The sequence below is a fragment of the Hyaena hyaena genome, unplaced genomic scaffold, assembly GCF_003009895.1.
Source record: "Hyaena hyaena isolate Hyena2069 unplaced genomic scaffold, ASM300989v1 scaffold_118, whole genome shotgun sequence".
Lineage (NCBI taxonomy): Eukaryota > Metazoa > Chordata > Mammalia > Carnivora > Hyaenidae > Hyaena > Hyaena hyaena.
This window is the reverse complement of record NW_024080751.1, coordinates 1,527,923-1,555,114: the sequence shown is the minus strand read 5'-3', so window position 1 is coordinate 1,555,114 and position 27,192 is coordinate 1,527,923. Positions and strand designations below refer to the sequence as shown.

General features: G+C 57.3%; 1 protein-coding gene across 4 annotated transcripts in view; it reads left to right on the top strand.

Annotated features, from left to right (window-relative positions):
* OSBPL2 (oxysterol binding protein like 2) overlaps nucleotides 1-26,683 on the top strand; it is a 35,029-nt gene extending 8,346 nt beyond the window's left edge. The window contains exons 2-15 of one of the 4 annotated variants that reach the window (XM_039236962.1): nucleotides 2,844-3,002; nucleotides 4,263-4,734; nucleotides 6,298-6,442; nucleotides 8,314-8,389; nucleotides 11,461-11,595; nucleotides 11,987-12,084; nucleotides 15,040-15,222; nucleotides 16,702-16,809; nucleotides 17,337-17,426; nucleotides 19,806-19,929; nucleotides 21,276-21,404; nucleotides 22,340-22,463; nucleotides 23,199-23,289; nucleotides 25,490-26,683. In XM_039236962.1, coding sequence (XP_039092893.1) covers nucleotides 4,662-4,734; nucleotides 6,298-6,442; nucleotides 8,314-8,389; nucleotides 11,461-11,595; nucleotides 11,987-12,084; nucleotides 15,040-15,222; nucleotides 16,702-16,809; nucleotides 17,337-17,426; nucleotides 19,806-19,929; nucleotides 21,276-21,404; nucleotides 22,340-22,463; nucleotides 23,199-23,289; nucleotides 25,490-25,592 — 1,479 coding nt within the window. In that variant the 5' untranslated portion in view covers nucleotides 2,844-3,002; nucleotides 4,263-4,661 and the 3' untranslated portion in view covers nucleotides 25,593-26,683. Of the gene's footprint in view, nucleotides 1-2,843; nucleotides 3,003-3,575; nucleotides 3,991-4,095; nucleotides 4,735-6,297; nucleotides 6,443-8,313; nucleotides 8,390-11,460; nucleotides 11,596-11,986; nucleotides 12,085-15,039; nucleotides 15,223-16,701; nucleotides 16,810-17,336; nucleotides 17,427-19,805; nucleotides 19,930-21,275; nucleotides 21,405-22,339; nucleotides 22,464-23,198; nucleotides 23,290-25,489 lie in introns of those variants that run through there. The other 3 variants (XM_039236959.1, XM_039236960.1, XM_039236963.1) reach the window with 3 other exon arrangements.
* Nucleotides 26,684-27,192: the final 509 nt, after the last annotated feature.

Below are 27,192 nucleotides of genomic sequence, written 5' to 3'. Positions count from 1 at the left end.
TGTTTGGTCATTGATTCAATCTCCTTACTAGTCCTAGATTTTCTGTTTCTTTGTGAGTTAGTCTTGGTGAGTCTCGTGTTTCTGGGAACCTGTCCATTTCAATCTAGGGTATTCCGGTGGTTGGCATGTCATTCATTGCTCAGAGCACTCTCTTACAAGCCCTTTTTATTTATGTCAAATCAGTAAGAATGTCCAATTTTATTTAAGTATTCTCCCTTTTTTCTTGGTTTACATAGCTGAAGGGGATAATTTTGTTGTTCTTACCAGGGAACCAACTTTTAGTTTCATTGATTTTCTGTATTTCTGTTCTTCTTTCTTCTTCCTGCTACTGTTGGTATTTGTTCTTTTTCTTCAGCTTGTAAAGGTAGGTCGTGGGCTTGAGAATTTTCTTAGTTTTCGATGCCAGTGTTGGCAGCTCTAACTTTCCCTCAGTACTTGCTTTCACTGTGTCTCCTACGTGTGGGTATATTGCATCTTCATTTTCATTTGTTTCTAAGTACGTGCTTTCTCCTCTCCCGTGCGGCCCTTCTCTGACGCCCTGTCTGTGTGCGAGCCTCATCGGTCCCGTGCTGCAGCCGTCCTTGCCGTGGGTCCATCTCGTTGCCTTGCGGGCTGAGGAGATGATTTGCGGGAGATCGTTTGGTAAATTTGCGGTGAGGTGACCTATGGCCTGACATCCGGTCTCTGCTGCAGACCGCGTGTCCCGCTGGGGACCCCGCATCCCGTTGCCACTGTTGGGGCGGGGGGCGCGTTCCACGCGTGTCTTAGATCCGCCCCGCTTACTGGGTTGGGTCCTCTGTTTCCTTCGTCACCTTCTGTCTGGTTGATGCTTGCATTTTAAAATTGTTCAAGAGTTTATATTATTTTGAACAATCTAAATTCAGAATTGGTAGTTTAACCGCAAAAGTAGATCTCGAGTTTTGTTTACTCGAGTCCCCGTCTTTCCTTGTGAAGGTCACCTCCGGGCTGCCTTGCCTCTTGTTTATAGAGAAGAGAGAGAACTCACACTTCTGCTCTTGAGTCGGCCCTGGAGAGGTCCCTTAGCCGGTCACTTAGTCCTAGGCGAGTAGATCTGGTTTTCTGAGAAAGTCGTACAGATGTATTTGTGAGACTTGAGCGCAGGTATTTGGACAAGTGGTGGAGGAACATTCTGGGTTTTGAGCCGGGGTCTTGGACGCACGGACGGCGGTCAGAGGGCACACCTCAGAGAGAGCTGAGAGCTGGACGAGATGCTTCTCAACGAGGGAGGCATTTTGTGGGAGACCAGGGGAGTGGTGGTGTGTCCTGGGCTGGTGCCCCCCACCCCCAGGAGAGGCGGGGAGTGAGTGTTCACTGCAGCCTCGTGGCCGGGGGTCCCTGCACGGATGGGTCAGGACTCCCGCCCCCTCTGGCTCTCACACACCCTCATCCCACCCCATGGATCCACTGGAAACTGCTCAAAGTGGTACCTGCCTCGGGTACCCGGCCCCCCAGCAGCACGGAGGCCGTGCAGAGAGGGGGCAGGAGGGCGGCTTGGCACCCCCTGTTGCTGGCTAGTTTCCAGAGCGCGTTGGCTGTACTCGCTGCCTCAGCACGGGCCCCCACATTGGAGGGGCACAGCGGAGGGTGGCATGGCCCCTGCTCCAGGACGACCCGGCACGCTGGCATCGTCCGGGGCGGCTGCCTCGTCTCCTTCTGGCATCTTCATGAGTGAGGACACAGCTGTACCCGATGTATCTCGGTGTCTTGCAGCATCTCAGTGTTTGGACGGTACCCCCGTTGCAGAGGGGGCATCTTCCTGAATCTTGTGCTGTGACCCCCGGCTGCCTGCTGCCCCGGACGGTTCCCAGTCCTGGATTCAGCCATTTCTTCTCCAGGGACCTTGGGTCCTTTGGGTGGCTTCTAGGGGGCAGAGCAAGTTGCTACCTATTGTAGAGGGGACACGTGTCCCAGTGGACTTGGAAGTAAGTAACAACTTATCTAACGTGCACAGGCAACAGATCCCGGACTTGTGAACCAGGCTTTGTACAGATGCTTCCAGAAGCTCCCTGGTGCCTTGTTCCGCTTGTGGAGAGAAAAGGCATCTCTGAGAGAGCCTTTCGAGGCAGGAAGAATGGAGGAACTTAATGCCAGTCTGTCTTATGGTGTGGGAGCTCGTGTAGCTCAGGACAGGGCCAGGGACGGGCCGCTGCGGAGGCATGACCCTGTGCTGTCTCCCCTCTGAGGACAGAGGCATGTCCCTCCCTTGGGACCGTCTGCTCCTCCACACCCTCAGAACTCGCAGGAGGGCTCGGAGGCCCCGGTGCTGTTACTAACACAGTGAGATGGACTCAGCTGGTTTCATAAAAAGTCAAACCTTTTGGGATAAGCCTGATCTTTTGCTGTGGTTCTTCCATTTTTAAAAATGCTGCTCTTTGGGGCACCTGGGGGGGCTCAGTTGGTTAAGCGTCTGACTTCGGCTCAGGTCATGTTCTCATGGTTCCTGAGTTTGGACCCTGCATCAGGCTCTGTGCTGACAGCTCAGAGCCTGGAGCCTGTTTCAGTCTGTGACTCCCTCTCTCTGACCCACCCCTGCTCACGCTGTCTCTCTCTCTCTCTCCTAGAAATAAATAAAACATTAAAAAAAAAAAAGATACTAATAACTTCAAATAATGATTACTCGTTGATCTATTATTCGTTGATGGATATTTATATTCTGAATGTTTCATATTTTTTGAAATCACATATTTGTTAGACCATTCATTTTCTTTCCTTACATTGATTATAATTGAGATTGGTTTCAAGAATGGTGAATGGGTATTTTTTAAATGTTTCTAAACCATAAAATTTCTGAAGGCTAAGTGTAGCGAAATGTTTTCCCCTAGATTTCCAGTGCCTGTTGTGTGCTCACCACGGTGCACGATTACTCACGCTGTCGATGTAGGTCCTATACGATGGTTCCGTAGAAAAGCCGACACCGGGCGGCGAGAAGCCCGGCTACGGGAGGATGAACGGCGACGAGGAATTCTTTGATGCCGTCACAGGTGAGCGGGGCAGGAAGTGCGGCGGCGGCGGTGTGGGCGTGGAACCTCGGGTCCGGGTCCTGGCCTTGGCCTTAGGGATGCGAGGACGGCTCAGCGAAGCCATGCAGGAGAGGGACGTGACAGGCCCACGGCGTTGGCGCCCACGTGCCCTCTCCCAGCTGTGGGGAGAGGCTCAACCGGGGCCACAGGCGACAACAAGAAAGGGCAGTTGGGCTTTAGTCTTGAACAGAGTCGCCCTAGAGTGTAAGTACTGTTATTTGGATCCTACGTGAGACGGGCTGTTCTCTTCCGTCATTTATGCATCGCGAGCAGAGCCTTGCCGTCTCACATTATAGCCGGGTCTTGCGTCGTGCCGCGTGAGGCGTCCCAAGGATCGTGAGTGCGCGGCTCCTCGGTACCACTTACTGTGCCTGAGTGCGGCTGTCTCGCTCTCCCTGTTTAAGGACTGGCGTGCCCCCTACAGTCCGGGAGACGATGGTGTGTGCCTGACGGAAAGCAGCGTGTTGCAGGGCATGGGTATTTGGGGTGGGGGGTGGGGGGAGGGGAGGGTCCCCGTCACCGTTGCCGGGAAGAAGGCCTGAGCACCTCGAGGAACAAGTGAGCAGTAGCCGTATGGGCCCGGAGACTCTTCAGGTTCAAGACAGCCATTCATTCTCGGCCTCCGTCCCTCGTGGTCAACGTTTGGAACATCCTTTGTCATCTGTTGAGGACTCTCATTAGCAGAAAGGGACTTGAAGAGACTATTCTAGTCCAGTTCCCTCCTCCTTAGGTGGGGGAATATAAAGATAGCAGCTTTGAAATATTTCTCTGGGCCCAGTTTTTAGTGATGGTCTTTCAGGTGTGGCCAAAGGGGCTACTTCTGCTGTGACGGTCCCCTCTGGGCACACTGTGCTGTGTGAACGTCTGTCTCCTGGAGCCTGGTCAGCGTGCCCGGGGCGGCCGTAACTCCCTGGCCGGGCCCCTGTTCCCGGACCACGGGCCACACCAGGTTGGTGGACCGACAGCCCAAGACTGTTGACTTACTCTTGTTTGAAATGCAAGGAACAGGAGGTGCTGAGCTCAGTTACTTACGTCGTCTTTCCCGGTCTCGTAGCTGTGATCTGCCTCGCGGCTGTGCGCCTAGGAAACGCGCTTATCCGTCTAACCTGCGCTCTTCTGACCGCTAGTGCCACCCGGGACACGCGCCGTGGGCCACCTAGCTCTTGCAGGGTCACCAGGCCCCTAACCAAGAGCTGGCGTTGGTGTGCCCTCTTCCCTTAGGACTCTTGTGGGCCCTTCCTTCCGCCGGGACCAGAGGCCCCAGATCCCTGAACGTCTCCGGACTCTGCCTGGAGATGTTTTCCCAGACGGGACCGAGCTTTGTGTGGCCCGCTGTTTAGAGAAGCTTCCCCCGCCCCTGCCTCTCCACACGGCTGCCCTTCTCTGCACACCTCTGAGACACAGGGGGACACAGCTGTCCACGGAAATAAAGGCTCCTCAGCTCTTTGGTTGCAAACCAGATAGTGGAAGACAGACAGCAGGGCCCCGTGCGGGGAAGCACGCGGAGGACGCGGGGCCCCTTCCCCTGCGGTCTGAGGGAAGGGGGCTGAGCCCTGCAGTTACTGGAGCAATGGCTTCGGGGGCGATGACTTCCTCCAGGAACCAGCACTATTCAAGTACATGAAAACCTTGTGCAGATCACAGGCTGCGGCGACAGCCCTGCTAACAGTGTGTACCTCTGATCAGATTACAGGTGATTTCTAGTTCCTCCTTTGTTTCTCTGTATTTTTTTCTATAATAAACACATGTTGTATGCTAAAGTGTCTAAGCCGTTTCTGCCGCGCTGGCCTTGTGTGAGAAACGACCGCAGCACAGCCACCAGCGATGTGTTGCCCTGTCTCCCGGGCACGGGTTCGGGCCGCAGCTTGAGTGCACGTTCTTCACGGCTGTAGCCTGCAGCCTCTTAGCGTCCAGGGGGGTCCATGGGGACAGGGGCCCTCAGAGGAGGGCGGTGGGCAGGTCTTGCAGGATGGGGTCCCCTTAAGAAACCAAGTCTGGACTGAGGATTAAGTAGATGGTGCTTTTGGGTCAGTACGAAGATCAGAGGTGACAGGCTCTTTCAGAAGATATTGACTGTTAAAGAGGCTTGTTTTTAAGTGTCCCTCCGAAGCTGTTGCAAGGTAAACATCAGCACTGCATCTTGGGACCTGTCAGTACGGAAAAGTACGAGACAGGATTTTTTTGTGTGTCCCCAGGAAAGTGTAGCAGCAGATTTCTTTAGGTTTGGGGCCTAACAGCACTCAAGCCGCCTAGCCTCGTGCCCTGGGCCTCCCCGTTGACTGCGAAGTGAGGGGCAAGCGGGAACTCCCAGCTCCCTGTGAGCCCATGTGCTCCTGGAAACAGTCACTGTCATGGCTGAGCGCCACGGTCCAGGCGCCCCTCCCTGGTTGACGTGAGGGGGAGGAGGCCTCCTGAAGGGGAAGGGCCTCGGCACAGGGCCCAGGGCTGGGGAGGGCCGGGGAGCGTACTGACTGCGTCTCACACGAGTCCTCAGGATCACTGCCCAGGCTCCTTGTGGACGTGGACGTGGGGAGCTCTGAGTCCCAGCTGGGTCCGTGCTTGGGCTCTTGCTCACGGACACATGAGAGTCTGGCGGCGTGTTTGTGTGGTGCAGGTTCTTACTCCATAGACATCAGGGCTGCGGCTTCTATTTTTTATTTATTAAGTTTATTTGGGGGCGGGGAGTAGCACGCAAGCGGGAGAGGGGCAGAGAAAAGCTGAGAGAGTCCCAAGCAGGCTCTGCATTGTCAGCACGGAGTCCCATGTGAGGCTTGATCTCACGAACTGAACCATGAGATCATGACCTGAACTGAAGTCAGGAGTTGGACGCTTAACCACCCGAGTCCCGCCAGGCACCCGCACGGCTTGTATTTTGAAGGAGAGGCAGAGCTGACCACAGACCTTGTGCAGAGCCAGGACAAGCTGCAGCCTAGAGGCAGGTCTGGGTCCTGGAGGGGCGCCTGCCCCAGAGGGCATGAGCTGTGCCCGACACACGGGCACACGGTGCTCCCTGGCCTCCCAGCCGGACCTCAGGTGGCCGCCCCAGGTGCACAGGGCACCTGCACTGTCTGAGCCCCTGGGAAGCCCCGGAAGCGTTCCTCCGCCTCCGCGTGTTGGGGAGCAGGCCTAACTGCTGCAAATGTCCCCGTTAGAAACGAAGTAGAGCTTCAGGTGTCCCGTGCAGTCAGAGCTCTTGGAGCCGGGCTTCCGCGTCTTCCGGGTCCTGCAAAAACTGCCGTCTGCTTGTCGTGTGCAGGCTTTGATTCTGAGAACTCTTCTGGGGAATTTCCAGAGGCCAATCAGAGAGTCGCTGCAGTGATGTGTGTGGACACCAGCACAAGTAATGGGGTCGGAAAGGTCGGGGAGAGGCCCCCTCGAGAGAATGGAATTCAGAAGCACAGGTATGTTGTCCCACCCGCCTTTTAGAATCTTCCAGTGTATCTGTGGCGCCCCCGGCCATGCTGCAGGGTGCTCCTCCAGCTCTCCCGAGTCCCAAACTCAGGGGTGACCCAGCCGTGGCGCCCCCGGACAGCATCCCCTGGTGCCCTGTGTAGCCACAGGGTCAGAGACCCGACACCCCTCTCCTTCACTCCTGGAGATCCATGACGGCACTTCCTTGACCTGCCATTCCGGGCACCGCCCCCGGGCTGCGGCTGGACCGGCGGGGAGGGACCCTGCGCACCGCCTGCCTCCCAGTGCGCACTGCCTCTCTGCCCTGGGGGCCTAGAAGGGTCGTTTAGAGCGGCAAGACCCCCTTCTCCCCTCATTTCCTGTCCTGCCGAGCTAGATTTGGGGACGGTGACCTATGTCTTCCCCAGCAGAAGCGAGGATACGGGCCAGACAGGACCCACGAGATGGGGGTGGTGGGAAGGCGGCCTGCGTCCACCCCATGGTGACTCACTTTGTGGCTTGAGGGAGCCCCGCAGTCTCCCCGCAGCCCCTGCCCTGAGCGCTAGACCCCAGCGCCTGCCAGGTGCGAGCAGCAAGGACTCGGCGCCCCGCCCCCGCCGCTCGTTCACTCGGCAGGTGTCCGCGCACCTCCACGCGCTCCGGCGGCCTGACCCAGACCGGGTCGGGCTCTGCGCCCTCCGCTCAGCGCCCCTGAATCTGGTTCATGTGTGCCTGATGCCGCCCTCCTGCCCCCCGCGCGCTGCCGCCCAGCTCTGACCTGCGGCCCCATGATACACGCAGGGCCCCCCCATGCCTCTCCTGCTGTGTCCCTGTAGCTCTTGCTCTTCCCTCCTGACCCCTGGAGGGCTCACCTAGGGGCCTCTTCCTGTCCCTCCCAGTTTGTGGCTGCTGGGGCCGTGGCTGCCCCCGGTGTGCCTGGAGCTAGGGTGGAGCTGAGAGGTGGGCGCCAGCAGCCCTGTTCTGCCGACCCTCTTACCCCAGAAGCAAACACTGTGCCCTGACCCAGCTGCCCCTAATGTGACACGCCCGGGGGAGAGCACGGGGTCCCCACTGAGAAGAGCAGGGGTCCCGCTCAGGGGAGAGCATGGAAGTCCTGCTCCGGGGAGAGTGTGGGTCCTGCCTGGGGAGAGCAGGGGTCCCCGCCCGGGGAGAGGAGAGCACTGCTGTCATTGTTCTGAAGCCCAGAGCCGTCGCGCGGTGGTGCCTGGGCCGGGAGCTCCCGCTGCAGGCGGGGTAGGGGCTTCCCCTGAGCCAGAGATTGAGGGCAGTGCTGGGGTGTCTTGGGGATTGCAGGGCAGCCACAGGGTCCCAGGACCCCAGCAGTGCCTTCAAGGGGCCCCCACGCCATGGCGGCCCTGCCCACGGGCTCTGTCTTCAGTGTTCACGGTGCATGGGTCCAGCACGCCTCCCCCCAACTCTGGCTTCACGGCCGGCTCAGGCCCCCCTCCTTCCCAGGTGGAGGAGCGTCTCCCCTCAGCCCAGTTCCCAGGGAGAGACTGCCAGCTTTCCCTGGGGAGCTGGCAGGAAGAGAGCCTAGAAAGGAATGAGCCTCAGGAGAACAAACTTGTATTGAAAGGGGCTCCTGGTAGGCTTCTAGAAAGGTTTTGCTAATGCGGCTCCCTCTTATGCCCTCCTGGCCCGGCCTCTGCCTGTGGTCACCGTCATTTCCCGGGAGACCCTTCAAGACGCCTGTGCAGGTGCCTCTCTCTGGGACCTAATAGCGCCCCGGCTGCCAGAGCAGACACGTGGCTGGTGTTTGCATCTAAAAACTAAAAAAATGGTCACTGGGCAAAACCATCAGGTGTAAGCGAACCTGGCGCCGGAGGGATCAACCCGTGTTTCTCTGGTCCTTCCCTCTCAGGACCTCGTTGCCTGCCCCGATGTTTACCCGGAGCGACTTCAGTGTGTGGAGCATCTTAAAGAAATGCATCGGCCTGGTAAGTTCAGAGGGACTCATTTTGGGGCCTGAAGCTGAAACATTTTCAATTCCTGGGAAATTTGTTGCATTGCTGATAGTTTAGGGAGATGCACTCTGCACGTTAATAGCTGAGGACGATAAAATAGGGAAGGAACGGAGACGGGGGTGGGGGGAGTGGAGAGAAAAGGTAGAGGTGTCCACACACAGGAACGGACTCCCACAGGCGGGCCTCCTGATGTGAGATGCGTCACCGGGGTTTACGCTGACCCTGGCGTTCTGTGACGGACGGTCGCACAACGTGAGGAGCCGCGGAGGGTGAGCCGCGGGCCGGCGTGCGGGAGCGGGGACGCAGCGCGGACGCTCAGGGTTTGCTCAGAAGAGGTGGTTGGAGAGTGGTGTCCGTGGTCCTGCATGACTGTCACCGGCTGGGAATGTGGGCCCCGCCCCTCCGGAGGGCAGGGCGCACCCATGGGCAGTGGGTGGCACGCGGCCCCACCCCCCACGCCACACGTGTGTGCCGCCGCCGTTTGTTCTGCCCTCGTCCCTTTCAGCCCTTTCCCAGAGGAAGCGGGACCTTCTCTCCCACTTTTTACTTTGAAGGGACTTGGACTTCTGGAAGGTTGCAGGGTGGCATGCGGGGCTGTTCACCCTCCAGCCAGCTTCCCGTCGTGGTGCTGTCTCACGGAGCAGCCAGAGCTCGGCGAGCCGGGCGCCGGCGTTCCCGTCGGAGCGTCACTGCTCACCGCATGCTTGACGTGGCCTTCCCAGTTCCCCTGCCGTCCCGTACTGGCGGCCGGCGCTAGGTCACCGAGGCCCGGTGTCCCGGTAACCCTGCCCCAGGCCTCAGCAGACAGAGCTGTTAAACCCAGCGGGGCCTCCTGACCCTGCTTCCGCACGCACATACTTGTTTTACTTTTTTTATGTTTTACTTTAAGACTTTTATTTTCAAGTAGTCTCTGCACCCAGCGTGGGGCTCAAACTCACGACCCTAAGATCAAGAGTCGCACGCCAGCCAGGTGCCCCGCACGTCTCTTCTGTTTTAAAATGGCACGTTTGGGGTTCTGTTCTCTGAGCAGTGTTTTCTCCTCCATTTCTGACTGTGAGCAGGTGTGTCTGTCTGGAGATGGGTGTTGAACTTGACTAGTTCCTTGGTCTTGAAGCTTCTTGTCCTAAAGTGACTCTGTCACATCGCATTCCCCAAGGACCCCCCGTAGGATGGATTCAGACCAACCCGCGGGTCGGCGCGGTCGGGGCTGCACCAGCTCCGCGTCCGTGGGTGGGGATGCCGCCCGCTTCCAGTTGCTTCACTCACGGAGGCAGCGGCCATGCACCGGCCGGTGGGTATCGCGGCAGCAAGCGGGGCTCATCCCGCCCCTCGCCACGTCCTGCGTCTCCTAGTGCTTTGAAGCAGACCCCACTCGTGAATGTTTCTTACATGGCGAGAGGGTACGCGCCCTCCTTGCCGCCCGCCCAAGCACTGGCCGCACACGACGACGTGGATCGTTAATCCCATCCACTGCCCGCGGGCTCGTGCCCCTGGCTCTCTCTTTCCCGGGCCTGTGCTTTTCTGTCTGTTGTGTCCCCCCTGCCCCCCAAGTACGAGCTCCTGGTGCTCAGTGCCGGTGCCGTCGCTCTTCCTTTATTTCCTGGGATGTTTCTGTACTGAGAGCTTGCCCTTCCGTGGCCGCCAGCACGTTCGCAGAAGGTCAGGGGCAGCGAGCGATTCTCGCTTTATCACATTGCTACATAATGTGTTGGCTTCAGTGGCGTTACCCAGTGTGACCCGTGGTGTAACCAGCTCTCCTGTCTCTCGTTTTTTTTTTCCAACTTACGGAGTGAAACCTACTTGACGTGTTCCAGCCCCCTAGCCACTCCGTCTGTGGCTGTTAACAGCCTCTTCAGTTTGCCCATAATCCTCTATAGAAGGTGCTCTGGCTCATTCTGTACCTTCCTTGTCCGGGATCTGAAGTCAGCCACTTGTCCCGAGAGAGAGAAGACTCAGGACCACAGCGGGGCCCGGTGGGGTGGGGGTGGGGGGCTATAAATTGCTTGTTCTAGGTCTTTCCAGAGGGCAGAGCTAGGAGCTGTTTTGATTTGTTTCAATGATGCTTTAAATTTGGGGCGACAGGCCGACTCCAGCCGCCTCGGTAGTGTCTGTGCCTCTTCCCCCCACACCAACGATCCCAGTTTCTAATGACAGTGGAGGTGAACGATTTAGACCAGCACTTTGTTAATGACTCACCCGCTCTATCCCACACACACCATGGTTCCGCAGGACAGGACGCTTCTGCCGCCACCAGCATGTTCACTGAAACGTGCGAGTTTTTTGCCTTTTGTGGGTCGTCGTGGCCTGAGGGTGCGTCTCCAGTCACTGTGCTTGGAGTCGTCCGCCGTGGTCCCCGTCTAGCTGGCCGTCCCCTGAAAGCTCCTGTGTGCTCACTTGCTTCTTTTTGTTCTTGATGTTTGGAGATTGCTTTTCTAAATTAATTTTGTGTCAAAGTTGTAAATGTGAAGTCGGATCTCCGGGCCGAGACTCCAAGACTTTACCTTCCTGTCCCTGCCCCCGTCCTGCAGCCTCCCTTCCCCTCGAGGGACTGTCTCCCCCCTCCGTGGTCTGTCCCCCCGTGTGGCATGAAGTGGACCGTGTGTTATCACCTCCCTTTCTTCAGATATGCTGGAGGCTTTTCCGCCTCCGTTTCGCCGAGTCGTGCAGCCGCAGCAACGTAGGGCCACTGCTTACTCTTACGGTCACCGCCCACGCCCGTCACACGTGTGCCGTGCGTGTGCCGAGCAGTGCGGGGTGGGCTCCTGGAAACGGGGCCGTGGGACCGAGGGGCAGGTGCGCGCAGCTCTGCTGTGGGGGCCTCGGCTGCACCCCCACCGGCTGTGGGGGCCTCTTCCACCCAGCCCTGCCCCTAATGGGTGTGGAGTGTTGCCGCTTGAGCAGGTGAGCAGGCTGACTCTCCACGTAGTTGACACCCTTTCTCCTGAGAGCAAGGCCAGCATCTACCCCGTGCTCAGAGCGGGGTGGCGTGTGGCTCCGGTCCCGGAGCGGTCCAGCGGTGACGGGTGTTCACTGGCTGCTTCCAGGAGCTGTCCAAGATCACCATGCCCATCGCCTTCAATGAACCTCTGAGTTTCCTCCAGCGGATCACGGAGTACATGGAGCACGTGTACCTCATCCACAGAGCCTCCTGCCAGCCGCAGGCCCTGGAAAGGATGCAGGTGGGCGGTGGGCTCCGTTTGGGGGACGCCAGACACTGAGATTGTAGTGTTTGGTGGGCGTGACACCACGTGACCGGCCCCACGTGACGGATGTGCACTCGCACTGGCTTCTGGGTACTGTCAGGCCCTGCGCCTTGGCTCCTCCCGGGTCCTCTCAGGACCAGCCCCCGCTGCCAGCCACCCCACCGGCCTGGCACAGGGCCTTAGGGCGGAGGGCAGCACCCGGGTCCTGGCTGTGTGGTTTGCGGAAGTGCCTGTGCTGAGGGGCATTTCCCCGGAAGTTCCGTGATCCCAATGCACGTGACAAGGAGACTCAGGCCGCCAGCGCGCGTCGTGGTGCCGAGAGGCTGCACGTGTGGTCCCTCCGCTCAGCGTCCTGTGTTGTTCCCAGTGCGTAGCTGCCTTTGCGGTATCGGCGGTGGCTTCCCAGTGGGAGAGGACCGGCAAGCCCTTCAACCCGCTCCTGGGAGAGACGTATGAGCTCATCAGGTAAGGGCTCGGGGCCCGGGGGCTGCCAGCGCCTGAGGAAAGAACAGGGTGCGGGGCCATCGGGGGTGGGGCCGCTGAGGGAGAAGGTACCTCGCGGCCACGGGCGCCTGGCACAGAGGCACGGGGTGAAGCGGAGCGCCGGGCTCTGGGGGGGAAGGGAGGCGACTGGGAGGCGCTGGCTCTTCCTGGAACCGATGTGGACACAGGCCCTATGCGGGAGGCGGCCTGTGTCAGCAGAGCGTCTGGTGACGGTCACGGGGCGGGTGCAGCTGGGGACAGTAGCTCCCACGTGCCGGCGAGGGCCTGGGGGGTGGTTTCTGGCGGGTGGAGCCCCGTGCAGCCCCCTAGCTGCTGACCTGGTCTTTGAGCCCCGCCCGCGCCCAGGAACAGCGCAGCCTGGAGCTGTCCTGGTGGGGGACCCGGAGGGCGCACTGGGCCTGTTTGGGGTGCTCTTCCCTGGCCCCGCTGCCCGCGTGAAGTGCCCACCCAGGCCAGCAAGTAAAGCAGCGCCCGCGCTGTCCCCCATCTGCTCGGCGTGGCTGGGGCTCCTGGTGGGGCCATTGGCTGCCGTCTAGACTTCCGCTCTGCCTCCTCTGGGCCCTGTAGAGAGTCTGCCGGGATCTCTTACTAAATGAAAGTGTGTCTTTAATGATAAGAGCACGTCCTTTTAGAAAATGTGTAAGTTGAGGGGCGCCTGGGTGGCTTAGTCGGTTAAGCGTCCGACTTTCGCTCGGGTCATGATCTCGCGGTTCGTGGGTTCGAGCCCCGCGTCGGGCTCTGTGCTGACTGCCAGCTCGGAGCCTGGAGCCTGTTTCAGTCTGTGACCCCCTCTCTCTCTGGCCCTCCCCTGCTCACGCTGTCTCTCTCTCTCTCCTAGAAATAAATAAAACATTAAAAAATAAAAATTCAAAAAAAAAAAAAGAAAATGTGTAAGTTGAGAAAAGTGAAAAGCGAGTCAGACCCCATCCCGCAGGAGACCATCAGTGTTAAGGTTTTGGTAGATTTCCTCGCGTGTGTGCGTGTGCGTGTGTGTGCGCGTGCACGTGTTCACACAGTGTGATTGTGTTAGCGTGTGTCGTGTGTCATTTAGCGTTGGGTCGTCTTCATCCCCCACACGGCCTCACAGGCCTTCCCCGAGTCAGGCTGCCAGGCTTTGTGTCTGCGTCTGTGCACGTCCTAGCTCGATGCTCGCCCTGCTTCCTTGGGTCACGAAATCATATTGGCGCCATGTCATCACCGCGCTGATCTCAGGGAGTCCTGTGCTTCTGGGCCCTTTACTGCCCTCAATCCCTATGTTATTAACGATCAGAGTTTCTCAAAGGTGAGTAAATGGTGGTGGAACTGGGGGTGGGTCCGCTTGAGTCAGCGCTCTGGGCGCGTGCGGCTGCGGGAGGCGTGTGCCAGGGTGTGTGTGTCAGCGCTGCTTTCCCGTCTGCGGGAGGAACCGTCAGTGTGAGTAACACAGGCGTAAGTCACCTGCCACTGGGACGGCACAGGTGTCCCGTTTCAGGCTCTGACCGGGCGGCTCTCAGGACCCCGCCGCCTTGGAGCGGCTGGGTGCGTTAGAGGGCACAGGGCTGCCGTGGTGTCCGTGCCGGAGACCCTGGTGGCCACGGCAAGTCCCTGCTTCTTCAGTTGAGAAATGGGGAAACTGAGGCCCAGGTGAGGCAAACACCTGCCCCAAGAGTCCCTTTTCAGGGGAACTCTTGTGAATGCGCAGAGAGCGCTCGTTCTTCCTCAGCCGCACCCCTGCAGCAGCCCTCCGGGGCCGTGTGTCCTGGTGCGACGTGGGAGGCTCTGACCTTGTCTGCTGTTGGGAAGTTATTAACATTTTCGTTATTAAAAAGCACCATTAACATATCTTGAAAAGAGAAACGAAAGCCCAACACAAAAGAGGTTCTAGACGGGAAGTAAACCTGTGGATTCAGAGACTGCGCGACCCATGGCGCCGAGGCCGCCACCCTGACCCTCCGTCGTGTCCAGGGTTTAGTTGAGGGGTCGAGGCCAAGTCCAGACTGACCGAGAAACGAGCATTCTTCCCGAGGGAGCAGACGTCGCGCCCTGTCTTCGGGTCCAGGTCACGCTTGTGTCTGCGTCCACTGCGCGCTGGGCCCCGAGGGGCCTTCTGGTCTAAGGAGCTGTGTCACGAAACCAAGTCCTTCTCCAGCGTCTTCTTCCCTACAGATTGCTCCTGAACAGCTAAAAATAGCACTTTCTTTTCTTAGACAAGTATTCATTTTGTAAATTACATACCTTGGTAGGCAACCTTTTAAAATCTAATTTTTCAACTTTCCTTCCTCTGTAATGATTGGAAATTCTGATTCCAGTTAAGTTAGTAATTATGTGGTTTAGCTTTTATCATTTTTAACGACTACAACTGTAGGTGTAGTCACAGTTCCGGAACAATTAAAAACTGACATTTTTATTGAAAAAGAGCATGTACTAAAAACCCTGTTTCCTGGCCCAGGAGTATCTTGGCGCATCAGACGTGGCACATCAGAAAACTTCCAGGAGCCCTAGCGGGGGCTGGAGGAGGGCCCTACGGGAAGGTCGCGAGCTCCCTGCTCTGTGGTTCCTGGGCGCTGGGGGTCCCTTGAGGACTGAGGTGGCTGCGTCCAAGTCACTGGTTATAGGAGTTTTGTCTAGGCCTGTGCATGCTGGGGGCGATGTGCGCGGAGGCTCAGGGTGGAAGGCCCCTCGCGTTCTTTCTCCTTCCGTGTGGGGTCCAGATTTGCCCCGGGGGCAGTGTGTGCGCCTGCCTGTGTGTGTGTGTGGGGGGGGGGGGTGTCAGTGTCAGGCCCAGAGTGGCATCAGAGCGAGTGTCAGATAGCTCTCACTCAGGGTGGCCGCGCCAGGTGCTGCAGGGCTCCCCCAAGAGTGCGCCGAGCCGACCCTGGTCAGATTTTGCCGTCACTAACGTGGCGCTCTCTCTCTCTCTCTCATTTTTGTGCCTAGGGAGGACTTAGGGTTCAGATTTATATCTGAGCAGGTGAGCCACCACCCCCCCATTAGTGCATTTTATTCAGAAGGCCTCCATCAGGATTTCCTGTTTCACGGCTCCATCTACCCGAAGCTGAAGTTCTGGGGCAAGAGCGTGGAGGCCGAACCCCGGGGCACCATCACGCTGGAGCTGCTTAAGTGAGTGCTGCGGCCAGGCCGGGCGGGGCGCGCTTCTGAACCCCGAACACGCTCCCTTCTGGTGGACCAGCCTTTCCCAGGGTGGCAAACCGGCCCCGGCAGGCACGCCCCTCACACCCGCGTCGGGCCCACTCTCCGCAGACGCGGGCGGCTTTAGTCATTGCTTTTGGCAGCTCTTTCGCTTGGTCGTGAGCCCGCACGCAGCAGCTTAGAGCAGCCACTCTCTGCTCTCCCACGTGGCCTCCGAGGGCCAGGGAGCAGCGTGGCAGGCGCTCTGGCTCAGGGTCCCACGAGGAGGCAGGCAGGGCGCGGGCCGGGACGCATCCCGGAGGTGGCCGGTGGTAGGAGGCCCGGGGATGCTCACAGTGCTGCTGGCATCACTGGGGCTGGGGACCCAAAAGGGACGGAGCCACGGTGTCTTTTATGACCTCATTTTAGAAGTGACCGCACCCCGACCCTAAGGCCCGTTGGTTACACAGACCACGCTGCTAATGGTGGGAGGGAGACGTGGCTGATCCCGGGAGGTGGGGGACTTGGCGGGGTGGCCTGGAGGTGGCCCCCACACCCACTAGATCTCAGTCCAGACGCTCCCCGGTGCGTCTGCTCGGACAGCGTGCACAGCAGAAGCCCAGTCTCTCGTAGTCACCCAGACATTGCAAAGCCAGTGTAGACGCGATCCAGGCCGCAGCATGCTGCCAGCTCCCGGAGGCGCACATCTTGCTAACTGCACCCTCCGTGATGAACCAGGGGTATAATTTGTCTCACGCTGGCGCATCCTGCCTGGCTGCCAGAGAACACCAGTCCTTGACCCGTGGACGTCAGGGCCGACGAGGTCGCCGGGCACAGTGAGGGTGCCCTGTTCCTGGGAAGCGAGCCCGTCTTGCGGTGCTCTGTGGGTTCCTGGGGCGGGGCTCCCACACCTGAAAAGCAGCAACCTTATAGATTCACGCACTGGGGTCCCCTGGAAGTTTGAGGGGCTCCAAATAGTGTCCTGAGATACCTGTGCTTTGAGCGAGTCTCGGCCCTTCCTTATTTGACACGGCCTCCCTCGAGACGGGGGACTGGTGAACCCGCTTCACACTCACGGGGGTTCTTTTCTCCTTGGGTCAGGCCATCCAGGAATGATGAGGGATGCTGGAATGTCGTTTCGGACGGAGCTGCTGCCGGGACCTGGGTCAGGGTGCGGGCTGGGCGGCTCCGGGAGCCTCTGTCTCGGTGGCCTCCTGTCGCTTATTAACTTGTCTTGACATTTAAGTAGAAAGCTTTGTTGATGCTACAAAGGAAAGCAGAGATAAATTTCAAACAAATGCTAAGTAAATAGCCGCCATTCGCCATTCGGGCAAGTTCAAAGCAACACTCTGCCCCCGCACGGGCTTTAGGGCAATTATGGCTTAATTCCATCTGGTGTTTTGCTTTTGAGGGTCAGGCAGTGTCTTCTGCTTTGCTGGCGTCTGACTTTGTGTTTCGTGGTCTTTACAGACATGGTGAAGCCTACACGTGGACGAACCCCACGTGCTGCGTGCACAACGTGATCATCGGGAAGCTCTGGATAGAGCAGTACGGGACCGTGGAGATCGTCAACCACAGGTACTGGCGGCTGTGCCACGGGCGGGGGCCGCGCCACGCTTGCCGTGGCTCCCGCTGCCCCGCCTGGTGGTGGGGCTGTGGGGCTGCTCAGAGGCGGTGTCTCCCTGTGCGCCCCCGGCCTCTTGTCCTGTTTCGGTCACAACAGTGAAGTTACTTTGAAACTTTACACTAGAGTGTGATGTGATTCCCACATGCAGAGGTCACGACCATCCTCAAATACTGACCTCTGTCTACCTTGGACCTTCTTCCTGGAAGTTGGAGACATGTCGGCTCTGTTTCTCAGCAACTTTATGGAGATACAATTTGCATATCAAAAAATTCACGCTTAATTAAGTGACACTCAGTGTATTTACTGAACTGTACCGTCGCCAGCAGGCAGTGTCAGGACATTTCTGTCACCCCAGGAAGACACCCCGCGCCCACTCGCGGTCACTCCCTGACGCCGCCCCCTCCCCGGCCGCCCCTGGGTCTCCTTTCCTGGACGCTTCACACCGTGCAACGGAAGCCTGTGTTTGTCTTTCCTGCAGAACCGGAGATAAGTGTGTGCTTCATTTTAAACCATGTGGCCTGTTTGGAAAAGAGCTTCACAAAGTGGAGGGACACATCCAGGACAAAAAGTAGGTCCACGCCCGGGTGGCCCACTGTGGGTGGCGTGTGCGCCCCCTGCTGGCGAGGTGGTCATGCCAGGGATGTGCGTTCACACTAGAAAAAATCGTGACTGTGTTTGGTCTGGAAGACACACTTCTTTAGTTTCAAGTGTTGGTTCTGGGCGGTGAGTGATCGGGGTCTGTCTCTCCCTCTTTTTTTTAAAATGTTTTATTTTTGAGAGAGAGACAGTGTGAGCAGGGGAGGGTCAGAGAGAGAGGGAGACACAGAATCTGAAGCAGCTCCAGGCTCTGAGCTGTCCGCACAGAGCCCGACGCGGGGCTTGAACCCACAAACCGTGAGATCATGACCTGAGCCGAAGTCGGACGTTGAACTGACAGAGGCACGCAGGCGCCCCTGTCTCTTCCTCTCTTGAGGACGAAAGGTCTGGGTCTGCTTTCTGTTGATAAAATGGACATGAGAAACTGAGGTCCCCGCGCTGAGAGGTTTTGCAGACAGAGCTGAGATTGACAGTGTGGCTGCGAGACGCAGCTCAGACCGTAGTGGAGGCCTCGTCTCTGCAGGCCGACTCATTCCAGTCTGTGAGTTAGGGACTTTTTAAATCTTGGTGACCAGAGAAACAGTCAGGAGTTCACAACAAATGTTCTGGCATTTTCTCTCCTTTGGGTTATTTAAAAAAAATTTTTTTTATTCAAAAAATTTTTTTGTTAAGGTTTATTCATTTTTGAGAGACAGAGTGTGAGTGGGGGAGGGGCAAAGAGAGAAGGAGACGCAGAATCTGAAGCAGGTTCCAGACTGCGAGCTGTCAGCACAGAGCCCGACACGGGGCTTGAACTCAGGAACCGTGAGATCATGGCCTGAGCCGAAGTCATGACCTGAGCCGAAGTCAGACGCTCAACCGACTGAGCCGTCTGGGTGCCCCTCTCCTTTGGGTTGGTTTAGCTTATGTCTTTGGCCTCAAATTTCTCACTTTTTATTCCCCAGTCAAGAATTGGGGCATTACATAATGTCATGAACTACTTTCACCTTCTAAAAGCTAGATATTTTCTTTCTTTCTTCTTATTTTGAAGTAGGCTCCGTGCTGAACATGGGGCTTGAACTCAGCTCCATGAGGTCAAGAGTCAGGTGCTCTACCCACTGAGCTGCCAGGCGCCCCTCATGCATTTTCATTAGAAACAAGTTTCCAATGTAGAGCGGCGGGTGCTCCTTCTCCTTGTGTTGAGTATCAGAAAGTCACCTGTTGAGACCGTAAGAAGGTTTTAGACTTTAGACTGGGGCCACCGCGCCCGTGAAGTGAGCTGGGGCTCAGCTCGGGGACCCTGCAGGCCGGCAGCACCCTGAGCAGCCTCCCCTTCGCCACCGGCGGCGACAACGCAAACAGAGACAGGCGCCGCCCCTGGCGGCCACGCGCACCAGCCCGGAGGGCCTGCCAAACCCCGTTCTGATTTTTCGGTTTTCCACCCCACGGGGGAGTGAGCTCTTGCCTAACGCTGTGCCTCTCGGGGGCAGAACGTGTCGGCCAAGGTGACTGCTGAGTGAGAACCGGCCCCGTGTCCCCTGCCGAGCCCCCTGGTCTCTTTCCGGGCTGAGCCTGAGGCAGGGCTGCCCCTCCCTCCAGGATGTCACACGCCCAGCAGAGCTGCATCTCCCGGGAGCGCGCGGCCACCGTGCTTTCCCCGCAGGAGGACGCAAAAGAGAGAAAAAGAAAAAACAAAAAACGGTCCAGCGCCGTTGGCGTTGTTCCTTTCGGATCCGGCAGAGGCTGGCGGTCGAGCTGGACAGTCCCCAGAGGTCGTTAGTAAGTGACACAGGCAGGCGGGTAATGATGTGGGCATCCGATCTGTGGTTGTGAAGAGAAAGCAAACAGTGTCAGCTGAAATTGGAAGGGCTGTTTATGTGATTTGTAGGGAAGGGAAGGACACACACTCCTGGGAGCTCGTGTGTTTCAAGGACGGCGACCGGACGGCGCACAGGCTTAGACGAAACGTTCCCTTGTTCTCACCCTTCTCGTCCGCGGAGCCCGCCGTCCACACTTGTAGGGCTCATGCCCTCCTCTTTCTGCTTTGGTAAATTAGGCCCGAGGAGGGACCCTAAAGGGCAGATTTTCCTCTTGCACCTATGTCCAGAGGTTCCAAAATTTACAAGGAGACAAACCAGAACAGGAATGTACCCCATGGTCATGGTCACAATTAAGGTGCTGCCTGTTTAGGTGAAAGGCTTATAATTGCTATAAACATGGTTTTAACAATTTCCTTTGATGGGGCACCCGGCTGGCTCAGTTGGAAGAGCACATGACTCTTGATCTCCGGGGACGTGAGTTCGAGCCCCATGTTGGGTGTAGAGACTACCGAAAATAAATAAACTTAAAAAAAAATTCCTTCTGACTACAGCAAAAAGAAGCTCTTTATGATCTATGGAAAGTGGACAGAGTGCTTGTGGGGAATAGACCCTGCTGCATACGAGTCCTTTAAGAAACGGGAGAGGAGAGGTGACCACCTGAGCAAGCCGCAGCTGGTGAGGTGCTGCCCCTGTGTGGGTACCCCCAGGGCGGAAGCAGCCCTCGGTGGTGGGGGGGTGCCCCGCAGGGTGGGGGGGTGAGAGAGCAGTTGGGGGGTGGGGTTTCCAGCGTCAAGTGCAGAGTCCAGTGCTGGGGAATCGCCCTCCCTCTGCTGAGCCGTGGGGCCCTGGAATCTGCGGTCCGTCCGTGCTGCTTACGGCCTGGGTTTATCTGCATGTGTGTGTGGAGGCTGCTGCCGTCGGCAGGGCTCGGGGGTCTCTGGGTGTGCCATGTCCCCCTGAGCCTGGCACAGCCCAAGTGCACCTACGTTTCCTTCTGGGAATGCTGTGCTCTGGGTTCTTGTTCATAAGCCTCCTGTCTTCCTGCACCTCGTCAGCTTAGACCTATTAAACAATCAAGAGACTGTCATGTCTGTGTTTTTAGTTCTGAGCTCCAGGTAATATATTCCATAGCTGGGAAGTTTTGGTGAGGATATTTTTCCCCCGGAGCTTTGGAATACTGATTTTCTTAGGGCTTCAAACTAGAAGTGGTTAGTTCAAAAGGAGTGTCAGATGTTTTGAGGTAAGAAGAGAAAGTGGGCCAAACCCAAGGTGCTCAGCCTCCCCTGGGGTTGCGGCACCCGGCCCGGCATCGTGGGAGCGCCCCTGAGCACCGTCCAATGGCGGTGCTCTCTGACTTAAAGAAAAGAAAAAGGAAAGTTCCATTTGGGGATTTTGAGGACCACACAGACTTAGAATGTGAAATCCACTGAAGGGCTTTTAGTGCTTTCATTTAGCTTCCTTACCCTCTGGGTAACCCGACGTGGGAGAGCACTGATGCGAGCACCTCTCCCAGAGCCTCCTTCTCTGGCTTCCGGCACCAAGCCCTGTTGGACTCGGTCGGGAGGGTCCCAGAGCCGTGCCCTCCTACCCCCTGCTCTCCCACGGCAGCTGCGGGGCTGACCGGTTGCTTCTTTCTCCAAGTCCCGCTGGTCGGGAAGCGTGAGGTGGCGTTTTGTCTTCAGATGTGGTGCAGTTGGGGTTCCGTCTCGAGGTGCTGAGATACCGTGAGATCGCCCGGCATGAGCGCTCCTTGGCGGCGGGCGGAGCTGTGGCGTGTGGGGCCTGGCCCCGTCCGCTGGGCTGCCTGCTCCCCGGGTGTAGGCTTGTGCTGCTCCCCAGGAAGGGGGAGCACCCCCAGGCTGCTGACTTCCCTCCCGCTCTCTGGGGGGGGCAAGGTGGGGAGCCCCCGCAGAGATCACCACGTCCTCTCCTTCGCTGGAGCCCATCTTACTCCGCCCGATGGCAGCTCTAAGGGCAGCTGCCCCTCCCGGCCAGCCGGCCCACGCTGCCCTGTGTTTCAGGACGACAGCGCCCAGAAAGGTGATGGCGATGTGGCCGATGCCGTGCCCGAGGCTCAGGAGACCGTGCAGGTCATTCCAGGCAGCAAGCTTCTCTGGAGGGTCAACACTCGACCCCCCAACTCTGCCCAGGTCTGTACCCTCCACTCGCGACATCTGCTCCCCTCTGCGCCCCCACCTCCGCCCCCCGTCAGCTGGGCCCTGCATCCCCGCCGTCTAGGACCACGCCCCTGCTCCCTGCCTTCCCAGAGCCGCGGCCTTCCCAGGCAAAGGCAGTGCTCCGCCAACGTGTCGTGTGGGCGTGCTGACGCGCCCCCGATGCCCGGGCGGCAACACAGGTGCTTGTGCGCATGTGGCGCCTTCTCTGGGCAGCCTGCACCGACTGGGTCTCATGAAAAGGGCTTCCAGACAGCTTTTGAGAAATTATGAGAAATTAATTTTCTGACTTTTTGATTTAGATGCTTAAACACATTTTCGTATTTATGTTTGAAAATTTGCGCTTACAATTCGTATTGTACGTAGTAAGCTTATTATATCATATATTAACATACAGTATGCAGGGTGACTATATAAACGTAATGATTTTGTGTCGTGTTATTTTAATATCTATCGTTACTTATCTCATTCACGTGTAAAGTACGCGAACTGTATGTGAAGTGCTCCTCATGTCCTGTTACCAGAACACATGTGAACACACGTAAAATAAGTAAAAGGAAACAGAACCCCCACCTGTGTGTGCGTCCCCTCGACGCAGCCACGGCTCGCTCTCAGCAGGATGTAAAATAGTGCAACCCAATAGGAGAAAGGCTGTGTGTCTTCCCAGGGAATCCCTCTTAGAAACAACCCCCGCTCGTCCATCCTGTGGTTCCGTGTCTGCGGACCCGGGGGACCGTGCAGGTGCGGGGCAGTGCCCACCCACCTGTGCGCGAGGAGGTGCCGGGGGGGAGGGAGGGGGCGAGCTGTGCGGCAGAGGGTGGACCGGCCCGAGCGGGGGACCCTTTGCTGCTCCGAGCAGAGCGCAGAAACAGATGCCAGGGAGGTGACGGGTTTCTGCCCCCCCCCCCCAGATGTACAACTTTACCAGCTTCACTGTTAGCCTCAACGAGCTGCAGAGCGGCATGGAGAAGACCCTGGCGCCCACGGACTGCCGCCTGCGGCCCGACATCCGGGGCATGGAGAACGGCTACATGGGTACGCGGGGGCAGGGCTAGGGGGCGACACGGGCAGACAGGGAGGCCGTGGACAGCGCCACTCCCACTCTCCGTGGTGGGAGAGACTTAGAAATCCCGCCGCTGCGGACCAGCCCCCCCTGCAGATATGACGCAGTTCAGTCACTAGAGAGGTGAAAACAAGCATGTGACGAACACGAGTCCCTAGCGTCACCGACACAAGGGTGACATTTCCAAGAGTGGACGTGTTCTTCATCCAGAGGCAGTGGAGGACCGTGTCCCAGGCCCGGGCAGCTCCCGCCCCGTGGGCGTCTCCCCGTGATTGGGGGGGGGTGCCGCATGCTGGCTGTCACATGTGTGCGACAGCTGTGCAGCAGGCTATCCCCAGGGGCCCCAGGTTTGGTGTACACGCTTGGTGCTGAGTCTCTGCCCCCACCCCCAGGACCGGGCTGGGGAGCCCGAGGGTCGGGTCAGGCGGGATGGTCTCCCTGCCTGTGGGTCCAGTCTCCGCGAGCCTGAGCCTGCCTGGGCCTGGCGCTCTCCCCTGGGCCCTGCTGCGCCGGCCGCGTGCTGTGGGGACACGGCCTGCCTCTGGTTTGCAGATGACGACATTTCTAACCAGGGGACTTCTCACCTAGGGTCTGGGGGTGGGGGCGTTCCCGCATCTGCTTCCTTCAACCCTCTCTCTGCTTGATGTGAGCCGGGAGCCTCACCGTCAACCCTGAGTCCTTACCCCCGGCGTGTGCTTGGCCCCCAGAGCTGGCGAGCCAGGAGAAGGAGCGGCTGGAGGAGAAGCAGCGGGAGGCCCGGAGGGAACGAGCCAAGCAGCAGGCCGAGTGGCAGACGAGGTGAGGCCGCGGTGGCTGGGGGGGGCGGTGGTGAGGGCCCCACGCACACCTGCGGCGGAGCGGGCGCTACAATGGGGTCCCATTAACGCGGGGCCACGGCCCCGGGTCTGGCGCGGGTCCCCTGACAGGAGGTGAGGATGCACCCCGCCGGTGCGGGGACATGCCTCTGACCTTGAGCACTCTTCTCAAATAGGGCACAGCTTAAAAGAAACCACAGCCTGAACCAGGCCACCAGCTGGGGGGAAACGCAGCTTTTGGGAAGGCAGTGCCGTGGAAGGAATGGCATGTTCAGCCGTCACTCTGTGGCGCTGCTAGAAGGCTGCTCTTCTCCACCTGCCACACATGGAAAGGCCATGGCCGGCCATGTGGTCCCGTGGATAGGGAGGGTGTGGCGCATAGGGCCCGGGGGCGTCCTCAGGCTGGGACACACCTGTGTTCAGACCAGGTGAGAGGGTCAGAGACAGAGACAGGGAGTAGACCCTGGGCCCTGGGCCTCTTGCTGCCTCACTGGAAAATTGTGGTTAGTTTGTCAGTAGCCGTAACGTGAAAACAGCCCATTCAGTGAGGGTTTGGTCAGGTGAGTACTGTAATACTTGAGTATAATTAAAAATAAATGAGATGGCCAACAGACACATGAAAAGATGCTCAGCATCCCTCCTCATCAGGGAAATACAAATCAAAACCACACTGAGATACCACCTCACGCCGGTCAGAGTGGCCAAAATGAGCAAATCAGAGAACTCTAGATGCTGGCGAGGATGTGGAGACACGGGCTTCCTCCTACACTGTTGGTGGGAATGCAAACTGGTGCAGCCCCTCTGGAAAACAGTGTGGAGGTTCCTCAAAAAATGAACAATAGAACTCCCCTATGACCTAGCAATAGCACTGCTAGGAATTTACCCAAGGGATACAGAAATGCTGATACCTAGGGGTACATTTACCCCAATGTTCATTGCAGCACTCTCCACAATAGCTAAAACATTGAAAGAGCCTAAGTGTCCATCAACGGACGAACGGATCAAGAAGATGTGGTTTATCTATACCATGGAATACTACATGGCAATGAGAAACAATGAAATCTGGCCTGTGTAGCAACATGGATGGACCTTGAGGGTGTTATGCTGAGCGAAATTAGTCAGGCAGAGAAGGACAAATATCATATGTTTGCACGTATAGGAGGATTAGGAGGAACTTGACGGAGGAACAAGGGGGAGAAGAAGGGGGGAAATGGTGGGGGAAAGGGAGAGAGGCAAACCATGAGAGACTCTTGAATGCTGACAAAAACTGAGGACTGATGGATGTGGGGGGGAGGGGGATGGGCATGGAGGAGGGCACTTTGGGGATGAGCACTGAGTGTTATGTGGAAACTAATTTGACAATAAACTATTTGTAAAAAAAAAAAAAAAATATCTGTTAGAATGTTAGTCCTACAAAAATCTTGGGGTGGCTTTGAACTGTTCAGTGAGTATTTTTTTCCAATCAAGCTTGATGCTCCGTAGCTATTGTTTTCAAGGCCTGGTTGCGATCACCTCCCGTGACTGTTTTGTGACTAACATTTTTAAAACCCAATTCTTTGTGCTGGGGCTTCCGATTTGATTTAATTTTATGCTTTTGGTAGTTTGATATTTGGAATTAGCTTCATTCCAGAAAAGGCTTGAAAAGAGTCCACCTTCTTTTTTTTTTTTTTTTGGTAAGGAATTGATTTAAAAAACACATTGCAGAAGTAGCGATATTTTGTCCTCAGATGATTCCTTCTACTTTCTGAGTCCCCAGGTCCTTTGTTGTCTTCAGGACGCGCATCAGAAGTAGAGGGGCCAGGGGCTTCCCAGGGCACGCGCCGGACACGCGCCCATGATGGCGGCCCTGTCTCCCCTGCCACAGGCTGTCCCCTTCCCCGGTTAGACAAACACCGGGCCTGCCTCTGGGGAAGGAGATAGCACTGTGCCCGTTCTTCCCTCGGAAGGGACTGTGGTCGTTGTCCGCTAACGGCCCGGCACGTTTCCGTGAAGTCCTTGAGGGCCTGCTGGCAAAGCCCACGCCGGGCTCGTTGGTGGGCACCACGCTTGAGTGAAGGTGTGTTAGTCATCCTCTGCCACGGTTGCTGCCCCTAACGCCACATGCGATGTGGTGGGGCCTCCCTGCAGGGAACACGAGCCGGGCGGTGTCCGCTTGCTGCCTGACCACATCTTCTGTGTTCCAGGTGGTTCCATCAAGGCAGCAACCCCCACACGGGGGCCCCTGACTGGCTGTACGCAGGGGGCTACTTTGAACGGAATTTCTCACATTGCCCGGATATCTACTGAGGGGTCCGAGTGGCCCTCTCGATCCGGAACTGGAGACCGGACTCCGTCAGGTGGCCGCCCCGAGCTTCCATCACCGCACAAACTGGCTTTTATGGCGACCGTGTCCACGGAGACAGCACCGTCCCCGGTCGAGGACTTGATTCTAATTAACTTTTGATCGCCAAACATTTTACTACTGTTGCAGCCTCTTCATAAAGCTTCACTCGGAATCATCATGTTTTCATTAAGGGCGGGAAGGACAGTCCTGTGCCTCCCTTCGTGTGACAGGACTCAGCCAGGCCTGTTACACGGCGCCCTCTTCGTCATCAAGTTTATACGGGAAGTAAGTAACCGGGGGGGGGGGTTAGTTCCAAGCCTCCCCCCCCCCCCCGTGTCCCTCCTAGCACAGTGGCAAAGGGTTTCTGAGACTGTTGTGAATTTGAACCAATAACAGGAGAAGATGGATCTTGAAAATAATCCTTCGAAGAGCTTTATGCGGGCCAGGAATTGCTCCCTAAATTACGGTAACACAAAAGTGAAGATTTTCAAAGCGTCAGATGGAATGAAATGAAAAGCTGTCAGATTCTGTATTTTTTACCAATCTTCAATAATGTAAAGATTAATTTTAAAATATTTAAGTTAAAACTACTTGAATAGTATTTTGCTGAAGAGCAAGATATGCATTAATCACCAAGTGTATACTGTCCAAAACGAAGCATTAGCGTGACAGCCTGGGGTGGCTAGGAACCCTGAGCGTGGTGACGGCCTCCCCAGGCTGCTGCCAGCCTCTGTCACCGGGGCTCGTGGCCTCTGGTCCAGGCCCAAGTCACAGAGGCTCGCCGTGCCCACGGCCGGTGCACCCTGCGGCAGGTCTGATGCAAGAGTCACTACGGCCGTGTCATTAAGATCACGTAACAAAAAATAGGTGTGTGTCCAGCCTAGAAACATGCCTTCCGGTGGCTCCTCTTTCTGTGGACGTGTCAACGCCGCAGGCTGCGCGCGGCAGCGCTCCCGCCGGAGGCCGTACGGAGCGCTGCTTTCTCGATGGCAGGCTGTCGTCACCGTCTGGGCTTTGACGTCACATGTGTCATTAAAACACTTTTAAAAGCGAATACTCGTTCTGAAGCCTTGATTCTATAGCTTCGGAAACCAGAAGCTGAGGGGTTGGATAGAAAGTGTCTGCTCTGTGGAGACGAGAGCAGAGTCGCTGGCGACGGAGTGCGAGGCTTTACGGTTGTGACCCTTTTCCGAGAGATCGTGGTGCATCTGGTCGTCTGCATGGGGACCCTGTGCGCCTGTGGCCGTGGCCCGGCTCGCTGTCCATGAGGGAGGGCAAGCTGAAAATGTCGAAGTGCACAGTCCTGGGGCACATTTAAAATGACAGTATTTCAGGCAGTTTAACAACTTACAGATGAATCTGTGTCCCCTGCCACCGATAACTGCTAACGAGGTTTACACTTTTGAGTCTGCTGGCAAGGCCGGTGGGTTTTCAGCAGGCGCCCGGCCCCGGTGCCGGAGGAAGAGGCCGGAACATAGCACGTTTGTGGGGCCGTTGTCGCTTGGCTTACGGTTTTTATTTTTACTTATTTTTTTAAAGGGGTGCCTGGGTGGCTCAGTTGGT